This window comes from Limanda limanda, chromosome 17, assembly GCF_963576545.1.
Source record: "Limanda limanda chromosome 17, fLimLim1.1, whole genome shotgun sequence".
Classification (NCBI taxonomy): domain Eukaryota; kingdom Metazoa; phylum Chordata; class Actinopteri; order Pleuronectiformes; family Pleuronectidae; genus Limanda; species Limanda limanda.
This window is the reverse complement of record NC_083652.1, coordinates 17,556,990-17,583,569: the sequence shown is the minus strand read 5'-3', so window position 1 is coordinate 17,583,569 and position 26,580 is coordinate 17,556,990. Positions and strand designations below refer to the sequence as shown.

General features: G+C 42.5%; 1 protein-coding gene across 1 annotated transcript in view; it reads right to left on the bottom strand.

The window, feature by feature from the left end:
- LOC133023068 (Na(+)/H(+) exchange regulatory cofactor NHE-RF2) overlaps positions 1 to 24,580 on the bottom strand; it is a 28,632-nt gene extending 4,052 nt beyond the window's left edge. Inside the window, exons 1-4 of the mRNA XM_061090004.1 lie at positions 23,997 to 24,580; positions 22,569 to 22,850; positions 5,497 to 5,724; positions 387 to 540 (exon numbers count right to left, since the gene is read on the bottom strand). Of these exons, the coding sequence (XP_060945987.1) occupies positions 387 to 540; positions 5,497 to 5,724; positions 22,569 to 22,850; positions 23,997 to 24,203 (871 nt within the window). The 5' untranslated portion in view covers positions 24,204 to 24,580. The remainder of the gene's footprint in view (positions 1 to 386; positions 541 to 5,496; positions 5,725 to 22,568; positions 22,851 to 23,996) is intronic.
- Positions 24,581 to 26,580: the final 2,000 nt, after the last annotated feature.

The window sequence follows — 26,580 nt, the reverse complement described above, 5'->3', positions numbered from 1 at the left end:
TCTAATTTTTTGTGTAACTTCCCATCCCTCCGTCAGTAGCTAAACATGAGAGACTTTGCAGGATTAACTTCCAAAAAATAAATAAATTATGAATAAATGTTCACGAAATTGAACGCAATTCCGCCCAAATAACTCAAATAAATGAAAGGACAGATTTTTGGTTCCAATAATTAGCACCAAACTTAACATAGTTTTTCAGGAAACGTAAGAGCAAAACATGGAAAATATAATCCATGCCCTAGAATAATTGAGAACTCATCTTTTCCAATATAATGTCTGTCATTCCTCCCTCGCGTGACCTGACCGTGACCTTATTGGACAACGTTGCACCATGGAAGTTCAGATATATATGCATGACACTTCCTTTTTGCGTCTGGCAGTGCTACCTTTGACATGAGCAACTGTGGGGATGACCCCCCTCCTCTTGAAGTGATCGTCTGTGTCTGGATCCACCACCAGCAGCCAGGTCTCGTCTCCGCCTTTCTTTATGAAGGCCACCACCTCTGCATGCCGCATGCCCTCGATGTTCACACCATTCACCTGGAAAACACATTAAAAAAACAAGTGTTTTTCGATAAGCAGGAAAGAAGTTCGTTGTTGTTGGGTGAGTTGGACAAAGATGATTGAAAAGATGAAAAGAAGACTTTGTGGGCCCTGTACGATAAGATCAACTTTATTGATCCCTTATAGAGTGATGATCACTTTTATTTTTAATATAGCACCTATAAGAACCGCTGTCTTATCAATGATTTTTCTTTGTTGACATACAGTATCTTACACAACACAGAGAGCCAGTGCTACTTAATTTCCCCAGCAGGGGGAGCAATACACCAATATAATGATTTTACACAGCTCAGGACCACTACACACAATGTTGCTCCAACTCTTGTTGTGAATTATTAATTCTTGCAACAGCCATTCAGGAAGGCATTTAATGCACATGTGCACATGCAGCTGCGGATGAAGCCTGACGCTATGATCTACCACAGTGAGACTCTTCTGAAGAACAATTAGTTCCAGGACCAAAACCTAAAGCTGAGCAACAGGAAATAATCAACATGTGAGCAGGGAACTGGCAAATCTATTGGAAACGTTCCCTTTGCCTCTTCACATATAGCAAAACACAACAAACTGTTATTATTTGGTCGAATCTAGACGTGTATTAGGAGCCGTTTGTTTCAACAGCTTTGTGCAGACCTTGGCTTCTCTGAGGCCGGCAGCTTCGCACAAAGCCGGGTTAGTGTTGGTACATATTCAATTATTGATGGCTCTCCTGGGCTCTGGGTTTAGTGGGGGTGTCAGGTGACTAGAGGCCCGAGGTCGAAATATTTTAAAATATTCACCGCTTATGACAAAAAGTGAAGTGGAAATAGAAGCCAGGGGGGTGAGATAAGGTGTATACTGGTATAGACTTTACAGGACTTTCAAGGGAGAGAGGAAGGACAAACAAGTAAGAGAGTGAGTGAAGGGAACAAGAAGAAAGTGGGATCAACAGATGGAAAATGTGAAAGTTTCCTCTCCTCTCCTCTCCTCTCCTCTCCTCTCCTCTCCTCTCCTCTCCTCTCCTCTCCTCTCCTCTCCTCTCCTCTCCTCTCAGATCATCGGTCAGCCAGGACAACACACACAGACAGTGTGATAGCACGAGAACAAGCATCTTTTTATTCCATCAAACAACAGGTGTCGTGTCATGTTTCACAGCCCTTCATTAACAGTCCATCCCACACAAGACAATACACTCTGTTCTTTGCCAACTGGGCTGATTAATACATGCTGTAGGAACAGTACAGACGCTTTTTTCTCATGGGATTATCCCTCAGGAAACCTCTTGAGACAAGAGTATGTGCGTGGATGTGTTGGGTGTGTTTGTGTGTGTTTGTTTGTGTGCATCAAAGTGCACGTCTCATCAAAGTCATGATGCGTGCAGCCACCTGAAGTCCAACGGTTCATATTTGAATTGGTTCGTGTGCGTGTGAGGAGGCCGCCACAGAGCAACCTGGGATTGATCAAGACAAGCAGGATGCATGTGCACATCTGTGAATATGACGCTTGTGATGTGTGTGACTTTCAACTTTCTGGTCGCCAGACAAAACCGCTGTCTGACACCTAAGGCTCATTCGGTGGAAGTGGGACCACGAGGGACAAAATAGGTTTTGAGAAGTCACTGAGTCTGTGAGCCTTATCTCCTCGGCCCGAGGGGCCCCGATGACACATACAGGGTTCTGTGCAAGACAGCAGCGTAGGGTCGAGTGTGTGTACTTTTGTGACGTGAATGAAAGAGAGAGTGAACTGCTGTCCCATCACTGTGCAGCTGATTTGTGGCCTATCGTGGAATTAGAACCCTAAGTTTGTTGTGACGGATGCGAGGGGTTCAGGGTATGCACGGTTGAGCTCCGACACAGCAGAGAGCCTGATGAGGCGTTCACTGGTGTCAGTGCTTGTGCCAGACACTGACAGAAAGCGGAGCTCTCTCATCATAGCCTCTATACACCACCCACCTCCTGAGCAATGGGGCGTGGTGAGAGAAAAACACGGCGAGCGACAGAGGGCGTGAGAGGGACCTGTCATGGTTGTTCACCTCGATAACAAGCCGCTGACAGACGACACAAGAGATGTTCTGACGCGTGGTCAGAGACACGCACACACGCCCACATGCACACACACACACTAACACACACACACACACACACACACACACACACACACACACACACAAACGCCGACTATCTCTACGGGGAGTTCAGCATTTTTCGTCCAAACAAAACAATCACACTGAGATAAAGTTATTATCCTGGAAAGAAACCACAGATTTACCAGAATGCTTCAAATCTAATAAAGAATCCCAGAGGACATTAAAGACGATTGCACCAGAACACAGGGCCAAAGTCCAAAGCTTCACACATCACGTTATCTTTTCACACAAATGTACGTGAATACATGAAGAACGTATATTATACATATATAATACAAAACTGTGGTCATATTCTAAAGATCTTTCAAATGGGCCATATCATGTGGGTCAGGAAACAACAAGACTACGGCTGCATCTTTCAGTCATTTTATTAAAGATGTGCTCAAGATTGTCTTGATCAATTGATTAGTCATAGTTTTAAAATGTCAACTCATCCCACTCATCCACAAATTGCTTTTTTTGTGTGACTGAATACCCTTAAATCTGGAGATATTTCATTTTAAATAACAGAAAAACTGAAAATCTAGACATTGGAGATGTTGCATTGAATTAAATGATAATCAACATTGCTGCTGATAATTATTTCAGCTCTAAACTAAGCAGATACTATCAGCTCATCTTACATTTATATCTTTGTTTTATTTGGCAAATGTGCATCATGCCAATAAAGCTCCTTTTATGTCGAAAAAAACATAGCTTGTAACTGACTTGACTCAAATTCATTGTGTGTGTGTGTGTGTGTGTGTGTGTGTGTGTGTGTGTGTGTGTGTGTGTGTGTGTGTGTGTGTGTGTGACTGTAAAGTATGATGTGTGTTTGTGTGGCAGACTGTTCCTGCCATCAGTGACCTGCTACAGGATGTCCCCACACCCTATCACCAGCCAACTAATGTCCCAGCTGAGCGTCACTTCATCAGCATCCTCTAAAAGCTACAACTCTCACTGCTGAAGTCAGATTCAAAACATGCAGCTCATAATATAAACCAGGCTCATTGTTTTCCACTCACTACCTTCAAAGTATTACTTTCCAGGCATGAGATGCACATTTAGAATATTTGGTGAAGCCACAGATAATCTATTACAGTGAATATATTATTGTGGATATATAAAAAGGAGATATAACCAGAGCGCGACCAATTTATGGGATGGCCGATAAATATCGTCCTATATGAGTCTTCTGGTATCTGCGTCTGCCAATGTGAAACCTTAATAACATTACAGTAAAGATGGGCATTTATGCGTAAGGTATATAATAATCCTAATTGCATTTCTATAGTCTATGGTTAAATATCATAAAGGTTTTACCCTCTAATATCCAAATCAGCATTGGGGACTGACAAAAAAATCCATGTTAGTTGTGCATCATATATATTTTGTTAATTAGGGAAGACCATATATTTACTGTACTGGGAGAGTAGAGTTTCATCCAAGTCAAATTTAAGTGTTTTCCGTGTTCGATTTATTTAATTATTATAGTGATATTCGGAAATACATCAAAAACTCATGTGAAAAAGTTAAAAACATGTCAAAGCCCCAGTGAATTCCTACATGAACTGTGCCTGACCTCTGTATCAGTCCAGCTCTGCAGCCTGATCTGGACCCTGATGTACAGCCACTGAGGGCAAAGGTCATGGGAATGAAGGGTGAATGTTGTGTGTGTGTACACTCAGATGAGAAACAGCTTATGATGATGATACCAGGGGTTTTTTTAAACCAGTGGAAAAGTTGATTTAACACCCATGCTCTTTGACACACATGTGTCTGTCTCGTACAAAACATTGTATCGGTCTTCATTTCTCACAAGGTTTTACAAGAGGAGACACACACGTACCACCCCCCCCCCTCCTCAAGCCCCTGCCATTAGTAATCACACTGATTTATAGCCGACTGTCCCCTGTGAGCGGCCTCTCCGCTCTCCACTCTGATATGCAGTCAAGATTGAGTCCAGATTCCAGGTCTGTTCTCCTTAGAATCTGGGGCCCGGCGGCAAGTGTGATTCCTTACCTTTTTAATTACGGCTGTAACAGTACAAGAAGTTGAGGGGTCGCATCTGGATTCGATCAGCAACTTAACTTTTCTGTAACTTGTTACTTCATTTAGATTAAAGCCATTACTTGTTATTTTTAGAACATGTACGCACATGATCCATCTTCATTTGTGCTGTTGGTGGCATTATTTTACCAGGACCTGGTGCATTCAAGTGTACTCACACAGCTTTTATCTAACACTACACGCAACCAAATAAATTATTTACGATGCAAACACGATGCAAAGCATCTGGTGATGACAAAGATAGTGAAAATCCCCTCTTTTCTAAGGTGGCATGATGAAGGGTTACAGAAACATTCTCAGTTTAATTTCTCACACCCAGTCATCACTATGATAAATATACCAGACTAACCTGAAATTATTTATTAATTATCTCCTCATTAGTGTGCATGTTTTTATGATCCCCTCTTTCATCTTTCTACTCAAGCCAGTCAAGTGCACACACATGCATGAAGCACACATTAAACTCACTCACTAACTTGAAAGCTAACATCTGTATTATAGACTGCAAATAAAGACAGACAACAAGTCTTCACTTCCTCCCACTATCCAAAAAAGAAGCCAAAATAACGGAAGCGAGCTCCCGCTGATGCACTCTGGTTCCTAAATTGAGGGATCCATTTAACATTCAGATGCATCTCATATCTGAATGTTGTATTTGTGTTTGTTTCCATCACTATGGAAAACATTTCCAGAGAGTGTAGAAAACAGCAGGCACCTCAGCACCTTACTGACCCTTCATCCAAACCCTTTCCTCTTACCTCAATGAGTCGGTCTTGAGGCCGGAGCCCGGCGCCGTCTGCGGGTGATCCTGGGTCCAGGGAGCGGATGTACTGTCCGGGCCTTGAGCGTTCACTGTGGAGGTTGAAGCCGTAGCCCGTCTCCGTCCGCACCAGGTGGCACAGACGTGGCACAAGCTCAGACGGGCTGACCTGGGGCCGTGGCTGGGATTGCGCGTGGACGTGAGCGTCAGCCTGAGCAAGAGCCTCCTGGATGAAGTGAGACAGAAGTATATTGTCATTTAATAAGATCCATGCAAAAATCCTCATACCTCTTTGATTCCCTCTCATTCATTGTTTGCATCCAACCAGCAAACACACCAACCAACAAACAAAGGGAAAGGGTCGAAAACATAACCTCCTTGGCGGAGCTAAATAAATATTTCAGAGTCACCTGGTTATTTCAAGATACTAAAAAGTGCAGAGTCATGTGATGAGTTCCAATGACGTGAGACTCAAACACGTGGTTGAGTCATTGGTCCTTTATAACAAGCCTGCAGGGTGAGTATCTCATTCACAAAAATGTGGGTGGAGTATCACTTGAAGGTACAAATTAAGTATTGTAGAGTAATGCAGTTTCACCAGATCATAGTCAAAAGAAAAACATATCAGAGGGAATGTGATCTAATAGTTTTGAATTAAAAGACCCAAAGCGTTCTTTGTTGGTTGCAAATTGATTCTCCCCTCATGTTTTCACTCTGTGCTGCCATTCAAGCCTAGAGGTGTCACAATTTCTTTTTAACAGAGCGAGTTTCCATCTCAAGTGAAATTCTCCATTAGTAGCAAATAAATGAGCCTCGGAGAAGATGATCATAGAAGCTGTGATGGTGCCCTGAGTTCTCCAGTGTGATCACGCTGATTGACCACCTACATTAAAAAAAACATGCCGTGAGAGGAATAATAGATGAAGGCCATGCAGCTCTGCACCCTCAGCTGATATTTGCTGAAAGGTGGCGAACGGGTGAAGCTCTGGTTGACACACATGTCGTGTACATACAACAGACCTGCAATCATATTACGCAACTTGAAAGGTCTATTGTTTTCACTGCATGAGTCCACCATGCACATGCTAAAAATACATATAGAGTATGTGGGCCGGGTGAGAGAGATAAAAAGGTACTGTAGTGTTCTGAGAGAAAAAGTGAGTACTGTCCTTTATTCATTTCACCAGCAACGTACTGCACTATTTATTATTACAAATTTACCATGAGCGTGCCTCAATCACCACAATACTGCCTCCAACTTTAGCCCTCAACCGTAAAAAAATAACACAGATGGCAACATATAATTTCATTTGAGGCACCAAATTCCTGGGCAGTGATCTGGGCAGCTTGCCCTGAGAAAGAGGGATCGAGAGAAAAAGAGAAAAGGGAGAGGGAGTAACAACAGAATAATTCAGAGCACTTCGACGCTCGTGAATCCCCCCAGACCCTCCTTTTCCTGACTGGTGAGGAAGTCCCTGGTTTGGCGACGGGGCTGGATCTTCCAAAGGAGAGAAAATGTATTAATATAAAATCCAAAACCTATCAGCATTCAGGGATCTGGGCAACAGAGGGAAAACAAAATGTCATGAGAGAACGAGAGGAGGAAGGGAATAGGAGGGAGAGGGTGCGTGGGAGGGATAGAAAATTAGATGCAGCTCAAAGGACTGAGAGAGAGAGAGTTCGAGAAAAGAAACAAGTAGAGAAGTAAGCAGAGAAACACAGCAGAGAGATAAACGGACAAATAGAGAGACAGAGTGGTGCGGATAAATCAAGAAGTTTCCAGTCCGAGACGATTGGGAGGAAAATAGTTTGCAGTGGAACTCGAACATAAACAGTGAGAGTAGCACAGCTGGGAGTCATTATGTGGGGGAGACGTTTCTGCCAATCTAACCTCTGACTGCCTCTCACTGCCTCCCTGCACCCCACTTATCATCCCCCGGGGCTCGTGCCATCCCTTATACCCTGCGCCTTCGACCTCAGCGTCCATTTAGGACACTTTTGATTCTGTCTCGATGTCCCGTGGGTTTGATCGGTATGAATTTGATAGTGAAAGTTTGGTTTGTAGGCAGGGAAGGGTGAAAACATGTTAAACTGCTGGTTTCTTCCTGTGTCAGCCTACAAGGGATGAGTGGCCTTTAGTTACCACATGACGTCTCCTAACCAGGAGGCCGTCAAAGGAAAATACGATCTGTGTTTGTTTGAAATGTGGGTGTTTAAAAACCTTGTTGGGTTTTGATTTGATGGGACAGGAAAAGAGCTGTAACGTTTTCCCCCTTTATCAGCAAACCAGCCTGTCATCAGTCGGTTAACTGCGGCGGACATTTGTTTTCATTTTTCAAAACACAAGGGAGGAGGAGCAGCAGTAAAAAAACATCCATGTTTTGTTTCGGGCTCATGTGAATAACTGCAGAGCCGCTCAAAACAAGTTCATGTGGAAAGTTCGGCACTAAATCAGGCTATAATGACAATAATATGGAATATTTCACGCCTACTGCAGAACATTATGGCCACACACACACACACACATACACACACACAAACACACACTGACCCCGATGTCCTGACTGTGGCACACTGAGAGGATGTGCAGTCACAGTGACAAGTGCCATCCCATGAAGTCCTTTAGCTTCCTGCTATAATAAGCCTTTGTTTAAGTCACTGAGTGAGAACATGTGGGAGAGAGTACTCACAAGCCTCTGTGGTAGGATTGCACAATTGTCTATTACATTAGATGTTCATGTTAAAGCACACAAACACACGGATGAATCCATTCATTACCTTTTGGCTCCTGTATGTTTGGTTTTGGTGTCATGTTGGTTGCTGCAGCTTTAAAGGGACTCTTACCTTTGTTGCATTTTTACACTTTTTTTGGATAAGGTTAAATTGGTATTAATAAGGTAATGACACTCTAAAATGCAGGACAGACCCACCAGGAGTAAAAACAAACAATTATTTCACTCTCATAATATTTAGTGAAAACTTCAACCAATAAAATTCTTCGGACCGAAGGACCTTATTGGCCGACAGACCTGTCTGTTTGCTGCATGGACATGCAGGTTTTCCGGGTTATTCGGGCCCGCGTCATCAAGGCATGTGAATGTAAATGTATATAACTTACCGAATCCATTGCTTTGGTAAACAAAAACTCACGTGCGTGCGCGGAGGCAGTATTGTAAGTCTGCTTGTAAATAAAGTTTCTTCAAAAAAACACCGCGGATGGGAACGAGGGGGTGGGGCATTGGAGGAAGGCGGGATGATTTGAATGTGCTGTAATTCTCAAATGCAACAAAGGTAAGAGTCCCTTTAAATCAACAATAACTGACCAATGGAGGAGTTTAAGCATTTAAATATATTTATTATATTGTAAATGAAGTGGTAACAGTGTGTCTGCATGTGTTTGTGACTGTGAGTCTTGGGAGTATGTCAGAGTTTTATAAGGTCTGTGACTAAAAATGAAGACCCAATAGTTAATGTGTTTAATTTGTGTGTGTATTTTTTTGCACACACACACACACGCACACATACACATATTTCCTTCTGCATGCGACCGCTGTCAGTGGCGGTTGCAGTTGATGAAACTAGATCTCGGTTTGCTGAATAATTGAGAGGTAACCTACTGCGATGGATGGATCATGACCACCATTAACCCTTTCACAGCCAAGGATCACCTGCTCACTAGTTTGGTTATGGATGTGCGTGCATCTGCCAGCGTGTGCTGTTGTACAACAACGAGTGTCTGTGTGTGTGTGTGTCTGTGTTGCTTTCACTTTTATGCTTCCCACTGGCAGTTGTAATAACGTCGATTAAGTCAAGTTTCCTTTGAGTGAAGTGAAGTCATGGAGTGTTTTGGTCAGTATAGAATATTTTGTGATCATTCTACAGTTTAACCCACTCACCACTATACATTAATTAAACTACAACTACAGTAACAAGCTACAGGTAAAAGGAAATATAAATGTACTGAATAAATGTAAAGCATTTAATGGCAGGTTTATATAAATGCAGGGAAAATCCACCCTGTAGTTAAAATAAACATGCATTCATCAGTTTTTGTTCCATGGCTCCTTGTTCCATGACCTAAAAACTGAGTGCCAGTTCTTTAACGTTATTTCACTGCTTGGAAAAAAAAAATTCAACCGGAGGTGAGTCAGTTTTCCAACTATGAAGAAAAATCCCACAAGTTTCATGTTCAGAACATTTTAAAAGCACTAAATGGATGTCAGTTGTCACTTTCCACAACTGACTTGTATGTATTAACTCCATGCTGTATTGGAGAAGACTTGAAACTTAAGACATATATCACTACATATGTTTATATATTTTCGACCTGATAGAAATGAGCACACGTGAACATTTCCTGGAAGCAGCACTGACACCTTGAGAGCGTCAGCCTAAAGCCAGACTGCACAGAGCTCTCAATGGAAACACTGCTGAAGTTGCATGATGCACTGACAACAACAGCACATGGGACGTTTGCTGATGTCATCTTTGACAACCAGTTGCCAAGGAGACAGCGGTGGAACCAGTAGAACCACTTCTATCTGACAGAGAGAAGAAGTGAAGCTTTAACATGAGGTGGGAACCATACAGACATATATTATTTGTAGATTTCATGTCCTTTAATTGACTCATTGACCTGTGTGTGTGTGTGCGTGTGGGTGTGTGTGTGTGACCTTATGAATATCCTTTAACTGGGCTTTAACAAATCAAACACAGAAAATGTCTAAGACAATCATGTGTGTGTGTTCATGTGCCCCACATGCAGCTGCTTTAAATGTTGCTCAATCCAGAGGAAAATATCCGACCTGGCCATAAAGTGCACAGTGGGCGAGAGAGGAGCAAGGAGGGAATAAGAGAGAAAGGAAATGACCGGCAGCTGGGGAGAATGAAAATGAAGGAAAGGGGGATGACAGAGAGAAGGAGGAGGAGCTGATGCACAGCATGTGGAGGACAGGAAGAGAGAACATGACAACACGAGAACTGGCCAGAGATCTTGTCACAGTTTTTCCCACTGTTGTTGTGGTGTGTTGCATAACTGCTCTGTGACATGAAAGTGAGCTGTGTGTGTTTGTGTGTGTGTTTGTGTGTCCAGTGCTGGTCTGGCAGGACAGAGCTGTTGATATCTGTTTACAAAGTCTCTTACTCTACTGTGGTGTGTGTGTGTTTGTGTGTTTTACATATAACCTCAGTATTACCGGCTGTGGTTCCTGAGATCATACTTCAGGAGAAAGTGAACGAGGAAGGAAGAAAGTAGTAATATACAGGAAATACACATACTGGAGGGAAACAAATCAAAAGCAAAAGAGCAACATCAGATCAGCTTACATAACCGAAGCATCAGTCATGGATCAAGTTGTCATACTGAGCTCTAATGTGCTGTTGACAGTAATCAGATCAATGTTACAACTAGTTTGACTCTAAACGACAGGATTCTGGGTTGATGGACACCTCAGGTCAAAGTTGAATTCTTGTTATTTAATCCATTAATTTCGTTGATTAAAGAATAGTTTGACATCTGGGGAACTATTCCTATTCTAATAAAACTTATTCACATGCCTGTGATAAATATGTAGCTGGACCCAGCAGCTGTTAGCTCCCTGTGAAGGTAATAAAATCCAGGAGAGAAAACTTATTTGTTAACATACAATATCTTGTTTTTGCTTCTTTAATTAATACAATAACTGAAGTGTAAAAATACAATTTGCGGTTATATGGGAGTTACTCTATGTCCAACTATTTCTTTGCTGGGAAAGAAAAAACTAATTGTTTTGTTTTGAATTAAAAGAATACGATATAGATTGTTTTGGTGGAGGTGCTGGGTAATGGATGTAGTTACCTTTGGAAAGAGTCAGGCTTGATAATAAAGATTGAAATATCAAAAATGCAAGAAACCATCTATTGCCCATTTACTTTGACTTTTTAGTTTGGTCAATGTCCCATCCAGAAACATGGAGGAGGAAGGATGTGTGACCTATACTGCAGCCAGCTACCAGGTGGTGATCGAGACACTTTGGTCTCACTTTTGGGGGGTCGTCATCTTTATAAACAGTCTGTGTCTGCACATCCCCTGATAACTGTCTGTACCATGATGTTTATCAGTATCATTACAGGTGGAGCTTTCTAGAATGTGCTGCAGGGATATTAACCAGCTGTGGGGAAATCTGATCCTGGTACCTGTAGTTCTTTGGCAGGTGTTTAAATGGACAGATCATCCTTACATTCCCAGTGCAAACAGTAAAGACGTGAGCAGGAAAAGCCATTTATTAGTCTGGGATAAAGTTTAACTTACTGATGAGCTGCTCGTTAATGTTTCATCCTTTTGTCAGACTGTCCTAAATATCTGATGAGGCGGACATGGATGCTGATATTTGTTGTCATTTAACACCTGCTGAAGATGCCCACAGCTTCATGTGGACTGTAACCGGCTGCCTGGGAAGCTGCAGGGCTGACGCTGCAATTATCTGCTGATCTCCAATGAGTGGAAACATATTGTTCAGGGTGTCGTAGCTCCAGGCTGTGCTGTCACCGAGCACAGATGAGATCATGGCTCTCATCTTGACTTATTACATGAATAAAAGGCACAGAGCAAGATGAGACCCATGTAGTAGATGAGTCTATATGTTCAGGGAAACAACTATGTTTCTTCCAATCATTCGATATTTCTGATTTAAAACAACGAGCCTAAGTGAGACCAGACTGAAATTTCGCTTAAAATGTTCCCATCCTTTGTTACAACGGACATTGCACAACCTATTCCCCACACATCCAAATGTCGAGAGAGTCTCTTGAGGATTCAAAAGTTAAACTCCCTCAAGGAGTTCAACATCCCTGCTCAGTGACCTGAGATGTTACCCTATACCCTCTGGAGAACAGTCCACATGAATTGAATGCTCTGCTTTGCGAAACTGTAATGGGAAGAAGATGTGCAAAGGTCCTATAGTGTTTCTCTGATGGTTAAGCTGCTGATCTCATCAAACTGCAGCAAATTTGTCCCCATGTTGCTGCCATTTCTTGGCTGTGGCTGATCTTGGGTCAGATGTGGCTCAGGCTGTTTCGGAGCAGACAAAGAAGCGCTTCTCAGGATCAGCATGGTACATCAAAATAAGTCAAAATGGGCTAAAAACCATAAAGAATTATAATTATAATTGGTATTTAAATGAGCAAGTTTTCACAATGGACTAAATATAAAGACAGACAACACGTTTCCACGTCCTCTCACTGCCCACAAATGAAGCCAAAATATCGCAGATACGCATGCACACTGCAATCCTAGGCATTCGGAGCCAAAGTCTGCGCAGTAGTGATCAGGGGATGGAGCGACAGTACTGGGGTAGTGATTCTTGATGTAATTTCCATGGACCATTTTCATGCTACAGTATCTTATGGACTTCACTGCAGAAGAAAAAGCATCAAAGGCACAAAGAAAGGGTTTCACACATCCACCGGTCACGTCATGCTAGTTCATGTCTTCTTTCAGCCCGAGTTCTTTCACCCTTATCTTCGAGCGCCTCGTGTAACAACATCACAACATGTTCACGTGTAGTTTTCAGAAGCAGGAGTGAAGAGAGTGCAACATTAAATGCCAAATGAAATGGTGTGGGCGGTTGGCCATGCTGCTAAAGTCAGTAGTGATGTGTTGCTATATGTGTGTGTGTTTGTCTTCTTGGGTTATTCTCTGTTTTTCATGTGTGTGATGAGACAGCAGTTGATGCTGGAGATTTAACGTGTGTGTGTGAGTGTGTGTGTGTGTGTGTGAGTGTGTGTGTGTGTGTGTATTTGAGGGTTGGTCCACACCCTTGTTATCAGTATGTTGCAGATATTTCTATGTTCCTGGTGCTTATTGGTTTGCGTGTGTTTTTTCTCTGGTCGTTAGAGTATTAAACATATGAGTGTGTAAGACGTGTGTAGCCGATTACTCAGGAAATGGATCAACACAAAAGCTATAATGGATCCTATTTAAGCATGTGATAGATATCTTCACATGGGGGTGGCTGGCTGGTGGCATAAAATAATCATTAATTAATCCTAATTGAGGTAAAGGTTTGACATGATCGTGGAATTAATTTGAAGTCAAATCGCCCAGGCCTATAATGAATCAATCAGAGGGGATTCCTGTCTGCTACACTACGCTCACCTCACACACATAAACCAAACCTTCTCCTCTCATTCCTGCTACTCAAGCATCTATATAATTCCCAGTCGAACCATATGGATACAAAGCCTCTCTCCCATTACATCCACTCCACTCCCACACACAGAGAGAAGGAGGCCCACAATTAAACTGATCCAAGGTGCCGACGTGCGAGCTGAGTGAAACGGAGCAGGGCTGGTGGGACATCAGAAACAATCGGCTGTGTGTGTTTTTTAAAGTGTGTGTGAGCGGTGTGTGGGAATGTGTGCTGGCTCACAGCTGTGGGTGCAGCAGGGAGCAGATATAAACTGAATATGTGAAGGAACAGAACATGATGAGTGGCCAGGATTAGAAATACAGTCAACCTGTGAAACTGCACAGTTGTGACAGCAAGGCTGATATTTGCTTGTGCTCGCTAAACAGATACTGTCACACTGTAGAAACACACGAGGGACAACGCTCTCTTCAGTGCTGTCAATGACTTCATGATCAGCAACGATGAGGTGAAGTAATGAAGAATTTCTTGAGGTAATTTTGCTTTCTCTCTCTCTCTTATATTTGCTGCCGGAGCGGTTGTGTGGGCAGCACATTGATCGATCCTCAGCCTGGCTACAGCTGACCTGCGCTCCACTGATATTCCCACAACAAGTCATATTTAAAAGATTAGATAGAAAAAATGAGCAGAAGAAGCAGGGCGAGTAAATATTTCCCAAACAGACATCATTCAATGGGATGGACCCAGAATCTAAAAGTGCTGGAAACTCATCAAAACCATTTTCAATATGTTCTTAAAAGGATTTGGAGAGAACAAAGATAATATAAATAATTCAGAAGATTTGGGTCAAGTCTTTTAATTGCTACGGACACAATTTGTAGTTCAGTAAAGGAATGTTTTAGCTTCATATTCTGTATAGTTATGGTTTGATGATAACAAAAACAATAGTTACAATCTAGAATTACTGCCCTGATCAACAGAATTTCCCTAAGGGTGCTGATATACAGTGTCACATTCCCAAGAACATGAGGTCACTGGGACCTTGACCTTTGACCTTTGAGGCGTGGAAGCATAGAAATGTTTTACAGAATTCATTGATATAAAATACAGGAGTATCTAGGATGGAGCCTTGAGGTACTCCAGAGTCCAGAAGGAGAGTAAACCAAAGATGAAGGAAATATTATATGTCCGTCAAAAAATTCTTGTAAATGCAGACAACGAAACCGCCAGCTGGGGGCAGATTTTTGGCCTCTGAGAACAGTCTCTCTAATATTCTTCGCTTGAAAACCAGATTGAAACTTGAGATGGAAAAGGGAGGTTCTTTATCATATCTTATCAAATGATGTAAACACTGTGACTTAATCCATGACACAGTGACAAAGACATTTCCTGCTGCGGTCAAAGAAGTATTTTAGTTGGTAAACTGATTCAACCTGCATCTGAAGACCGACAGCAGGGTCAGTGTCTCCTGGATTAACGAGGCAAGGATTTGAATATATTATCAGCCCTGCGTGGGGAGATAACAGATGCAGACACACAGCTGTGCTCACTCTCACACCCACACGCATTTGACACAACACACTAGATTGTGCTTATTCCTCTCATATTACCAACTAAATCACAAAATTCTTCCTTTTCTTCACACCCACCACACACCCTCTTTTCCCACTCATGACTTGTCCACATCCTATAGGCCATGTTTTTACTTCAGGAATTCAGTTAATGGTCCCCCCCCCTCCATACACACACACACACTCACTGAATCTGGAACCCTACAACTTGATGTAACGCAGTTGGTATTCAAAGGAGGGGGGAGGGGGTTCTTGAACACCATCTCCAGATGTTAGTAAAAAGAATCTGAACCGCTTGCTCTTGCCAATGTAAGGTCACTTTGATTTAAAGTTATATTTCATCTGAGATCTTACACTGACAAGTTTGATTGTAAAAAAAATATTGACTTTAAGTAAAGAGGAGAAGTTTGAGTAGTTAAATCAAGGTTTTTACCACAAAGAGACAATGCTTCCACTAAATCTAACTACACTGCTACTGTACTGCATCGTGCAAACCTCAAATGCCTCATTTTGTAAAAAAGCTGCAAGAAACAACCTCACATTTGCCCGGGTGGCAGGCAGAAAACATGCACGTACGATCACACATGGCTCAAGCGCTGCCTTTACCTCCAGACAACTCCTGTGTAATGCTCTGTTTCATTCGAGCTGACAGGCAACATCTTTTTCCTATTATCTGGGGCAAATGAGAAAACTGAGCCACGGAGCAGGTCACAGAGGGGGTGTGACTCTCCCAGAGTCGGGGAGCTGCTTGAGCCATCATCTCATTTTGTGCTGTTAAATCTAATGGTCGGAGGATGATCATGATTTGGCTGCAGTGACACAAAGAAAAAACCTGATCAATCGAAAGGACAATTTGATAAACGAGTAACAAGAGCAGTTTTTCTGACAACGCGTCACAGGGGAAAACTGGGACACATGTCAGAAGAAAAACATTGTTTGGTTCAGTTTTGAGTCTATTTATGATTAAATGCCCATCAAGCATCAAAGAATAAATCAATGCTCAATGCCACATGCTCACAAATGCAACAGCACCTCTCATTTTACGTCTGTTTATCGCGACCAAACATCTCTCATCTGTTGCTCTGTCTATTTGTGTTTATTCAATCCTGACCTCATGACCTCAAGCCCTGACCCTTAAACGCTGTCCTCTCTGTCCAGGGTCTTCTCACACAGATCACTTCCACTCAAATACCACAGACTTTAAAATGAATCAAGCCTCAAGATGTATTTACTAAATACTACTGCTACTATTTCGAAGTATTTACAGATCAGAGGATTGTCTCAGGAATCTTGTTTTACTCCGTGTTGTTTAGTCTCGGCTGTTGTTTAGATGGAAGTCAGAGTTTGTTAAGGTTTCACCACCTGCGGCACACATGTGAATGAGGGTCAACAGGACTCTGAGCTTGTACGTGATGTTCACAAATAACGACCTTTGCAAATCTGCAAAAATAAATCGGAAATTATAGATATTTGTTGAGAAGATATACATTATTGTGAGTAGGAATTACGGCCCTGTGGCTGTTTGCCTCCACCGGCCAGTCAGGTCCCAGTTTACATCCACGTCTGTCCAGACTTTGTTCAGCTTTGTGGTTTCTTGTTGAATGTGACGGACATCAATTTCTTGTATGTGGTCACATGCTTGGTCAATAAAACCGATTCCGGTAGACAACAAACTTGTAGCAATGTGATACTTGATGATACTTCAAATATTGACCCAGCAGGACAGTAGATCTACAATTTCAATGCCGGCGCCCAAGATTAGTTTACTGATTCAGTTTCTGGCAAAACGTGAAATGTGATCAAAATCCTCCCTTCTATTCCTATGTGATGCATATCTGTTTTTTTAACACTTGATGTGGGAGCCACAAATCCCCAAGATCTAGATCAGCACCAGAATTCTGGTTCCTCCCACCAGATCTAATGGTAAGCCATCCAGTAGTTTTTGCGTAATCCAGCTGACAAACAAACACAAACGCAGATGAAAACATGATGTTGGACGTAAGGACCTTCAAATGTCACACAAAGCTGCACTACGTTCTTGGCAAACGCAGAGATCCACAATCCCCCTCTCTCTAAAATTGTTTTAACAGATGTGTGAGTGTGTGTTTATCCAAACACAAACACACGACTCTACAACCAACCCGACCCACACACATCTTCACCTTTACCCTCTGTCCCTTCATCGTCTCAATTCTGTTGACAGGACATTCTTATCCAGGGATAGTGTTTTTATACAACCCTTAGTTACCCAATAGAAAGAACTTTATCAATCTCAACTTGGCTGAAGGAAAACATTCTATACCCATTTAAATATGCATCTTGTTGCCTAAGATATATAAGGAAGCTTCCACATCTCCTCCCTTTTCTCTTTGCCTATATTGACCATTACAAACATTTATTTTTGTAAGTGTGCTGTTTGTATTTATTTTCCAGCTATATATCTTGCCATACTAATTCTGCTTGCGGGCCGTTACCATAGAAACGATTTCTGGTGTACCTTCTAACAAGCCTGACGTGACAAACCAGGAGTGCAACAGGACTGGAAAGAACAATGACAAAAAGACCACAATGTATGTTTGTGCATGTGGTGGAGGCCTCACCACCAACCGAGAGGGAAAATTCAGACCGGGAAGAATACCAGAAACTATATCGCCCCCAGAACTTCCATAAACAAGCCAGGAACATTTTTATTTGCTATTTATGCATGCCACCCTTTTTGTTATTTTAGATCTGCTTGTTAAGCCTCTCACGGAGTCTTAAAGACTCTGTTGTTATTGTGACTGTAACTATAGGTTGATGTATGTGCGTGTGTGTTTGTGTTTGCAAGTTAAAAAAAGGTTATGGTAAGAAAGTGACACTTGACACTTTATCTTGAACTTAAGTCTTAATGGCACACCCACGTAACACACCCTGATGCATGTGTGTTTGTGTGTGTGTGTGTAAGACAGTGTGTTAATGTAAGATGATACATCTCATACCCCATTCACAATGTTCTTGTCCTTGAAACGTCTCTTCCTGTCTCCCTGAAACACCTGAGTTGCATCAAATTGTCCCTCAATTTGATGCAATTTCCTCTGTTCTTGTGGGACTGAGACAAGACAAGATGCTTTTTTTTTTTACAATATGGGGTTTAGTTCAGGTTCGTTTTATAGATTCCACCTCAATTTCTCTGACTTGGTGTAGCCAATAGTTCAAGCGAGATGACCATAGGACACGAGGAAGACATTTCAGCAATGATCACAAACTTTTTGAGGAGACTTTGCGAGCTGTTAAGTTGGACGACTGCCATTTACAATGCTGCCACTTTTTCTCTTTTCTTAAGGGGAGCGTTATTAGAAACTCTCGCCCTCAAGTTGCTTAACAACCATGGAGACCAAAAGATGCATGGAAGTATGTGTGCTCTGACGGTTTCCGTGGTTCGAAAATTTGACAGATCTTTTTTCGTAAGTAAAGGCAGCATTAATGAGGATAAGACAACTGAATAATCTCAGCTAACCGCACAGCAGGTTTCAGCTAAACACAAGAACCTGTGATTACCAGGCTTAAACATGGTTGTTCACGGCTGGTCAGTAACGGCCTGTTAGGGGCTGAATATGGATTTCTAATGATTCAAATGAAATCCTGTTGTGCTGCAAAGATTTGGTGAAGACACAAGAAAAAAAGCCCTGTTTTTTGTTCATAGTTTATAGTTTACTGGGTTAGAGATGCAGCAACCTACAAACTGCTGCATGTAAACTGTGTGACGACAGGAGTAGTACACACACAGAACCAGAAGCAAAGAGTCTGTGGGTCATCAGTCTCCCCTCGACTCTTTCTGCTGTGTCACAAATCTAGAGGAAGGCAAACATGAGAGGAATGCAGCAAAAAAGGAGACCTGGTGGACGAGTGGTCATAAAACCGAGGACAAATACAGGCAGAGTCATGTAACCTGGGGAACACGCACACAAACACACAGAAAACCTCTAGTGGGGATATTTATTGAGCGAATGTGGAAGTGATTATAGATGGAAAAATGATTTCCACCATGTCGATGTACATGCCTGTATATGTGTGCGTGTAGAGTCTGTGTTGTGTGTCCTCTGGGGCCTTAGACTGTAGCTGCAGACGATTTCTTTTGCTTTCACAGAGAGCAGAGGAGAGGAAAAACACAACATCAAACTTGACATCTGGTTCCCTCGCTATATTTAGAATATTAAACCACAAAAGACATTTTAATATTAAAGCAGGAATTTTCACAGTCACACACTGTGCTCCCCTCTTTTAACAAAACTGAGAAAACAAAGGCCCCCTGGCTACTACTTCAATTTGGGTATAGTTCTCAAGTTTTGGAACTACAGCTCCCATTATTTTGTGGTTTTGAGAGATGTAAACAGGAAGTATAGTGTTGCCAAAGAGTGGTTTAGCTGTGGAGTTTGGTTGTTGTTACCACAAACTGTACATAAAGATGGAAAACACATCTCAACCTCCTCTCCTTGCAAAAATGAAACTAAAATATCCCGGATACGGGTGCCGCCGTGTTGTACTTTTGACGCCATTTGAGTTTGTTCTGTGGAGCTGCTGTCCCGCCAAAACACATGCTCCACCAATCGAAAGTCAGTCTCAGATGGCAATCATGATGTTTTAGTTTTTAAAGCATTCAATAACCAATTCAAAACAAAACGTATAGGCACTTGGACAAACATCCTTGTAATAAGAGATACTTAAAATGACAGAAATCATCTTCAAGGTGGTTTGGCGTCATTTCTGCTCATCTTAGTTTTTGGTTATCGGCACTACTACATGTACAGTATGCAACATTAGCTATTGCTAATTCCTGTTTGCCATGAACCCATGGGTGTACAGACAGATAAATTTTTGAACCACCTTGAGACTAAAAACTTAAAAACGTGATAAAACTCAGGAAAGTTCTGGTGGCTTTTCCATCGGTGATCTCTATGTGGATTTATGAACGTTCACTAATGATGGACATCAAAGTGCAAGTTCCTCTGAATGAAAAACTATTTATATTACGTCTAAGGGGTTTAAATTTGGATGCAGAATGAGACCAGCGGCTAAGAGTTTAAAAAGTACTTTAACTGCCTCCATGAGTGGTGTATTAGCATACATCTAACCCCCCTCTGTGTCAGAACACCCACATGCACCTGTGCCTCTCACCGTCAATATCTTTGTCTCCCATCTCTTACTCACCACTCCCCTTGCATAGCAACGTTCAATATTCAGATACAATCTCCTCAAAGGGAAACAAAATGGCAATGAAAGCAGAAAATAAAAGACTATGAACCCAGTTGCACAGGCAATGCCAAGCATCCATCATCAAACCTTCCAACAAACCTTCAAGGTTGCTATTGGCTGCACGAGTCATGGGTTCTTTCTGTCCAAGTAGTCTGTGCTCTGTCTCTCTTTCCTTTAGTCTTTTTCTCTTATCCCTCCCTTCAAAATTAAATCATGAGAAGAAATGTGCAGCTCTCAGCACTTTCTTAAAGATCAGAAAAATAAAAATGAAACATCTCCCTGCAAACTGTGCACATTTTAGAGCAAAGAAAGGTTGTATTGTACTTTTTAGCTTGGATTCTTCACTTGGTGATTCATCCTTAAATCTCTGATCAGTGTGTTTTCCCCTCTGCTTATGTTGTGGTAATTACTCAGGCATCATACACTGTATCATGTTACAGTCCCAGGAGCTGCTTTCAGACGAGCACTGAACCCCAGATAATCTCCTGAAATTATCCACAGGGGCTGTATGTGAGAACACAAATCACAGAGTCAGGGGCCCCGGACAAGGAGAGTTTTTCCTGCCAGCTCGCCTCGTAAAAACTCTGGATTATGTCCAGGTGAACCCATGTGAGAGTACAGCCGGATCTTGAGAGATTTCACCACGAGCAAGTTGCGTGATTAATAACAATCGACAAAAATCTCAGGATGAAAAAGAGGAGCCACACAAGTAGAAGGTGCCGATGAAGATGTCAACTTGGAAAGACGAGATTTGGGAGTTTTGGTGATGAGGGATCGAGCCCAGTGTTTATATACGTCATGTCCTGCCTCCTGCATGCAGAGACATTCAAACCTTTACAGACTCAGAAGGTAACCGAGGAAGGTTTTAATGCTTCAAACAAAAGGCAATTTGTGTTATTTTCCCCCTTCTTTTTTCATTTTGCAATGCGCAATGCCGTTTGGCTCATCCTGCTAAACCTTCTTTCCTTTCTTTCATTAGAGTCATTAAAGTCTGAGAGAGAAACAAGAGACCTCGAAGCATTTCCTGAGCTTCAGCTGGGCCAGCCTGACCTCAGCGAGCACCGGGATTCCTCCTCCCCACGGGTCAACAAGACAAATCCACACACATTTCAGTCTGAACTGTCGCTGCTCTTGTAGCAACAGTGCCGCTCACATATTGGCAGGACAAACCTAAGTGAAAACACATGTTTGTGTAAGATGCAGAAAGCAGAGATGGAGCGGCCGCCTCTCGCTGATACTGCGCATGTGAAACTGAAGACGATCGGATCTTTGTGTTCCAGGAGCGACGCGGTGGACGGAAACAGCTCGAGGAGGAAAAACCAAACTGGGAATTCAAAAAAGAATGAAAACAAAAGTGTATCAAATGCCTACTGAGCATTATGCAGCCAACAGTGTCAATAAGTAAAATAAACACAGGAAGATGTGAAAAAAAACATCCCCTCTTGAGAACCCTTTCACAATAAATGCAATACTGATAAAACAAAAGCTTTCAGAAAAAGGTTTTATCCATTATTATTTCTTTTGAAGATTTCTGTGGATTCCCTGTCACAGCTTTGTCCAGCTTCCTGACCTCTGATGGGCTCTGCCCTCTGACCTATGTTGCCCTCTTTGACCCCCACACACAACATCTGGAGCGCTTTCAGCCAGCCATGTTCCTCCCTCGGGACACACATACACACACATTTGTAAACAGACACACACCACATGTGCACGGAAGGCTACAGAACGGAAACTCACATGACATCTGCTTAATCTAGTCTCAAACTGGCAAAGCAGCAAGTTAAACAAGTCTGTGTTGAAAGCCGGTGTGAGCTGAGGAGAATCCTTTCAAGGGGTGACTCACTATCAGCAATCTGTTCACTGCTCAACGTGTTTTGCATTTTTAACTCTTGTGTCTGGGAGTAGATAAATATGTAAGAATGCTCTGATTGTCTAAGAAACCTTGTATCATCAGGTCAAAGCTACTTATTTGTTGAGTAGTATAAAGAGTGAGGCGTTATCAATAACCTGCACCTCACCTCAGTTTCAACCCGCAGTCTGTTCGCTATTCCCAGTTAAGAGAATAATGAGATAAAAGTTCAACAACATGATTACTCGTATTAATCCCACATGTCCTGCCTCAGTGGGAAGGGACAGCTTACCTTCTTAGCTGCCTTCGATGGCGACCTCCTGGTGGGCTTCTGCACCTGGCCGCTCAGCGTGAGCGGCTGCTTGGACACCGAGCCGTTCTCCCGCTTCTTGCCCGGGGTGGACGGGACTGAGGACGGGGACGGGGACACCGGGGGAGAGGACGAAGGGCCCCTCCTGACAACAGCCATCTCCTCTGTAGCCGTGAGGCGCAGGCTCCGAAGACTTTCGTGTGTCTCATTGTCCACCACGAGTAACCTGGTCTCGTTGGCAATGGATTTGATCCACTGTACCACCTGAGGGATGGGAGGGTAGTTGTTTTTGTAATTTACTGGTTGTATGGTAAATACCAATTCCAATACCAATACCAAAAATACTGTGTCATCAGCAGGTACATAAATGTGACGATCAGATACCACGTCTCTGAAGTATTTTGTGTGTTTTACCAAGATAAAATGCAACTTTCTTTGTATCATATACTGTACCATGTCACAGTCACTTCTTCTTTGCTCTCTCCAAAACAGTTGCTGTACTACGACTAACCAGTGCTGTTCTAAGAGAGCGGCAAAGAGGAAGCGATTTCTGGCTGTTTAGCATTAGCCAGAGCTAGCTAAAATGTCAGCGATTTGACAATATTTCAGTGAACATTGACATGTATGTAAAACTTCAGTTTCAAGCTATACAAAGGAAGTAATTGTTGTGTTTTCCTGTAGGTTTACTCATTTGTGTTCTTTTTATTTTTTCAAATATAAGATTGTTACTCAGTTTCGGCCAATATGCAAAGCCTGGGTATCGGAATCCGTATCTCTACACAATACTTATTATAAACGTGTTGTAAGTAAAAACTGTTGTGAGAGCATCAGACATAAAGGTCACAGAGAAACCTGGACAGGACATGTTGGTGCCTCTGCAAGTGAAATGATTACCTGAGCCTGCAGACCAGACCCAAGTGAAACCATCGTATAATTCTCAGGGAGACTTTCTGTGTCTTATTTTTATACATATTTCAAGAAATTTGCAGGATTGAAAATGTAAAAATACAAGTGTGGCCTGCTGATTTTCACCAGATGAGAGGAGTGAATATTTGGAGCAACAGACTATGACACTGTTATCATCCAAAAGCAGACAATGCTGTCAGTCTACCTGAAGCTCTTTATCAGATTCAGTTCATACCTGCTCAATCATAGCAACACGTAAATCTCTCTTTGTGTGTGTGGTGTGTGCGTGTGTGCGTGTGTGCGTGTGTGCGTGTGTGCGTGTGTGCGTGTGTGTGTGTGTGTGCCTGTGTTGAGAGTTTCATAACAGTTGATAACTTGACTAGTGGCTCCTCAGAGCTGGAGGAGGGTGGTCGTCCCATAGATGCACTCACCAGCCCCGTGTGACCTGTTGATGCCCCCCTTAGCTTGCACATGCGTCCTGTTGCACAAACACCATCGACTCACCTGATGATGCGTCTCTTTCTCCACGTTCACTCCATTCACTGCCACCACTCGGTCCCCGGCGCGCATCCCCGCCGCTTCTGCGGGGGAGCCAGCCTCCACTTTGCGGATGAACTGTCCGCTCTTCCCTTTCTCGCCATGCAAGTGAAATCCATACCCGTTGTCCCCTTTAGCCATGACACAAAGCCGCGGTTTCCGCTCGCTGGCCATGTCGTTTGAAACCTCCCGCAGAGTTCAGTCAGAGGAGGATGATGATCAGAACGCACAGATGGGAGTTTGGGTCAGGGGAGCGGGCGCACGGCTGAACTTCCACAGAGCGAAAACATATCTGCCCATTACGCACGCACGGACTCCCCCATAGTAGAGCAGCACAGGCAAAAAACACAAAGTCCTCAATTCTCAATGTTCTCCAGAGGAATAAGTCCCACTGCGCTGAAAGAGGCAGCAGGGGTTGAAACTTTAAAAAACGATGCAACCGGTCCACACCAGCTCCAAACTGACGCGCACCGCTGGCGACTCCAACACTGATCCTGTAGCCTGCAGGGGATCCTCAGCATCAGTGTCACCGCAGACGTGTTCAAGTCGAGGAGATGACCTCTCCCTCGACGTTTATCATAACAACTGATCGGGGGAAATACGCATTGACTAAGAGCCTCCTGGAGTTCGCGCCCCCGTGCACCAACAGCACCATCTACCTGCAGCCAGGCTACCTGTTGCTTTCTCAGTGGGGAGCTGCAGCGATGAGGGCAGAGGGAGAAGATTCTGAATGATGCAACAGTGTCCCCGGGTGGTGGGAGACCGTAAGTGAAGAAAGTCCTTGTTTTACATTACATTACAAGTAATTTGGCAGACGCTTTTATCCAAAGCGACTTCAACATCTATGAGGGGCCATTTAGGGGTTCAGTATCTTGCCCAAGGACACTTTGGTATGTAGATGGGGAATGAGTGAGGATTGAACCGCCAACTTTCTTGTTGGAGGATGACCACTCTACCCCCTAGGCCACACCGCCCCGAATAGATAAAATGATGATGGCACAACAGCTACCATGAACCTTGCAGATGTATAAGTAAATTACCAAACCGTATCTCCAACTGTAAGTATAAAGCAAATATTAATTTATGAAGTTTAAAGTCTTATAAATGAATGTCAGAAGAGTGCATCCAAAATAATAATAATAAGTGTCACTTTTGTATACAGTAGATCCGGAATGTGTGCATATATGTTTAAAACAATAGAGACTCATAAGTCAAAAAATGAATATGAAGATTTAAGAGCAAGGTTAAATATTGTCAAAAAGTAAATAAATCGAAGTAATTTGACTGCAGCGAGTAGAACTATGAATTAGTTACTTCCGATATGTTTGTATCAGCTGACATTAGATGGAAAGTACAAAGTGTTTATTTTTGTGGCTCACAAGATGATCATAGTGTGTAATCACGTCAATTGTGAGAATATTTAAATACTTTATATTTACTTCGGGAGCGGGTCCTCTCTAAAGAGGCCACCATGTTTTTACAGTAGCCCAGACGGGACAAACTAAACACCTTTTGAATTTTTATAACAATTAAAGGCTTCCACAGGTTTTCCTTCATGATTGGAAGGGGAGGGTGTGGTGAGGGGTATTCAGCTGCAACATGCAAATTCACCACTAGATGGCTATATTTATGTTGGGTATATTTCTTTGTTTTATTTTTTGTAATGACACACATGGTCATGGGTTAATCTGATGTTTAATATCCAGGCCTCATCCATTTATTCAACATCCATCCATTCATTCATCTGTTCCTACAACAATCCCCCTTGTGGTATCAATATATACTTATTTACAGAGTAACCTTTTTAGATAACTACCTGAATTTGATCAGTGTCTTCAGGAGGTTTATAATTGTGTTGTCTGTTTCAGTCTGTGCCCAGACAAGCTGGTATGATGTCTCTCCCTCCTGGAAGGCCGGCGTCCAACAAGCATCCTTATTTTGTTTGATTTTGCTGCTTTTATCCTTTGTGTGGAACAACAGCCGGTTTGCTTTGCTCATTCTAAGTTATCGCTAGTCAACAGTTTTTTAAATATTCACTGCGTGGACTCCCGTCTTTTTTCAGGGTCTCTTAAGGGGAGCAGCCATGTCGAACATCTTTAAAAGTCTGTGGATGAGAAACTCAGAAAGTACTGACGTGGACCACAAGAGGTCAGGAGTGCAGTTTTAAAGATAATGTGCATTTAGGAATCTCACCACCTGAACGAATTTAGTCGAAAATCAACGGTGAGCTTTCATATCTTGCTGTTAGTAGTAACAGACATGAATACAATATTAATGACTCCAATGAAGTTGAAATGTAACATAATTACTTTGTTGAATTCCCTCTGCTCGGTAAAGAATAAAATGATGTTGAGCTGTCTCAATGTGAATAAAGCACTTTGGAAGAAAACTGTGTTATTTGTGATACAGAGATGAACATGAGGTGTTTACAGAACTCATCCCCTTTCGTGACCTGCCGGACACTGAAAGACAGAAACAAGCCAAACAAGCTCAGCAAATCTACTGTTAATACAGCACCGTTGAAGTAAACAAATACTTATATGCAGGTACT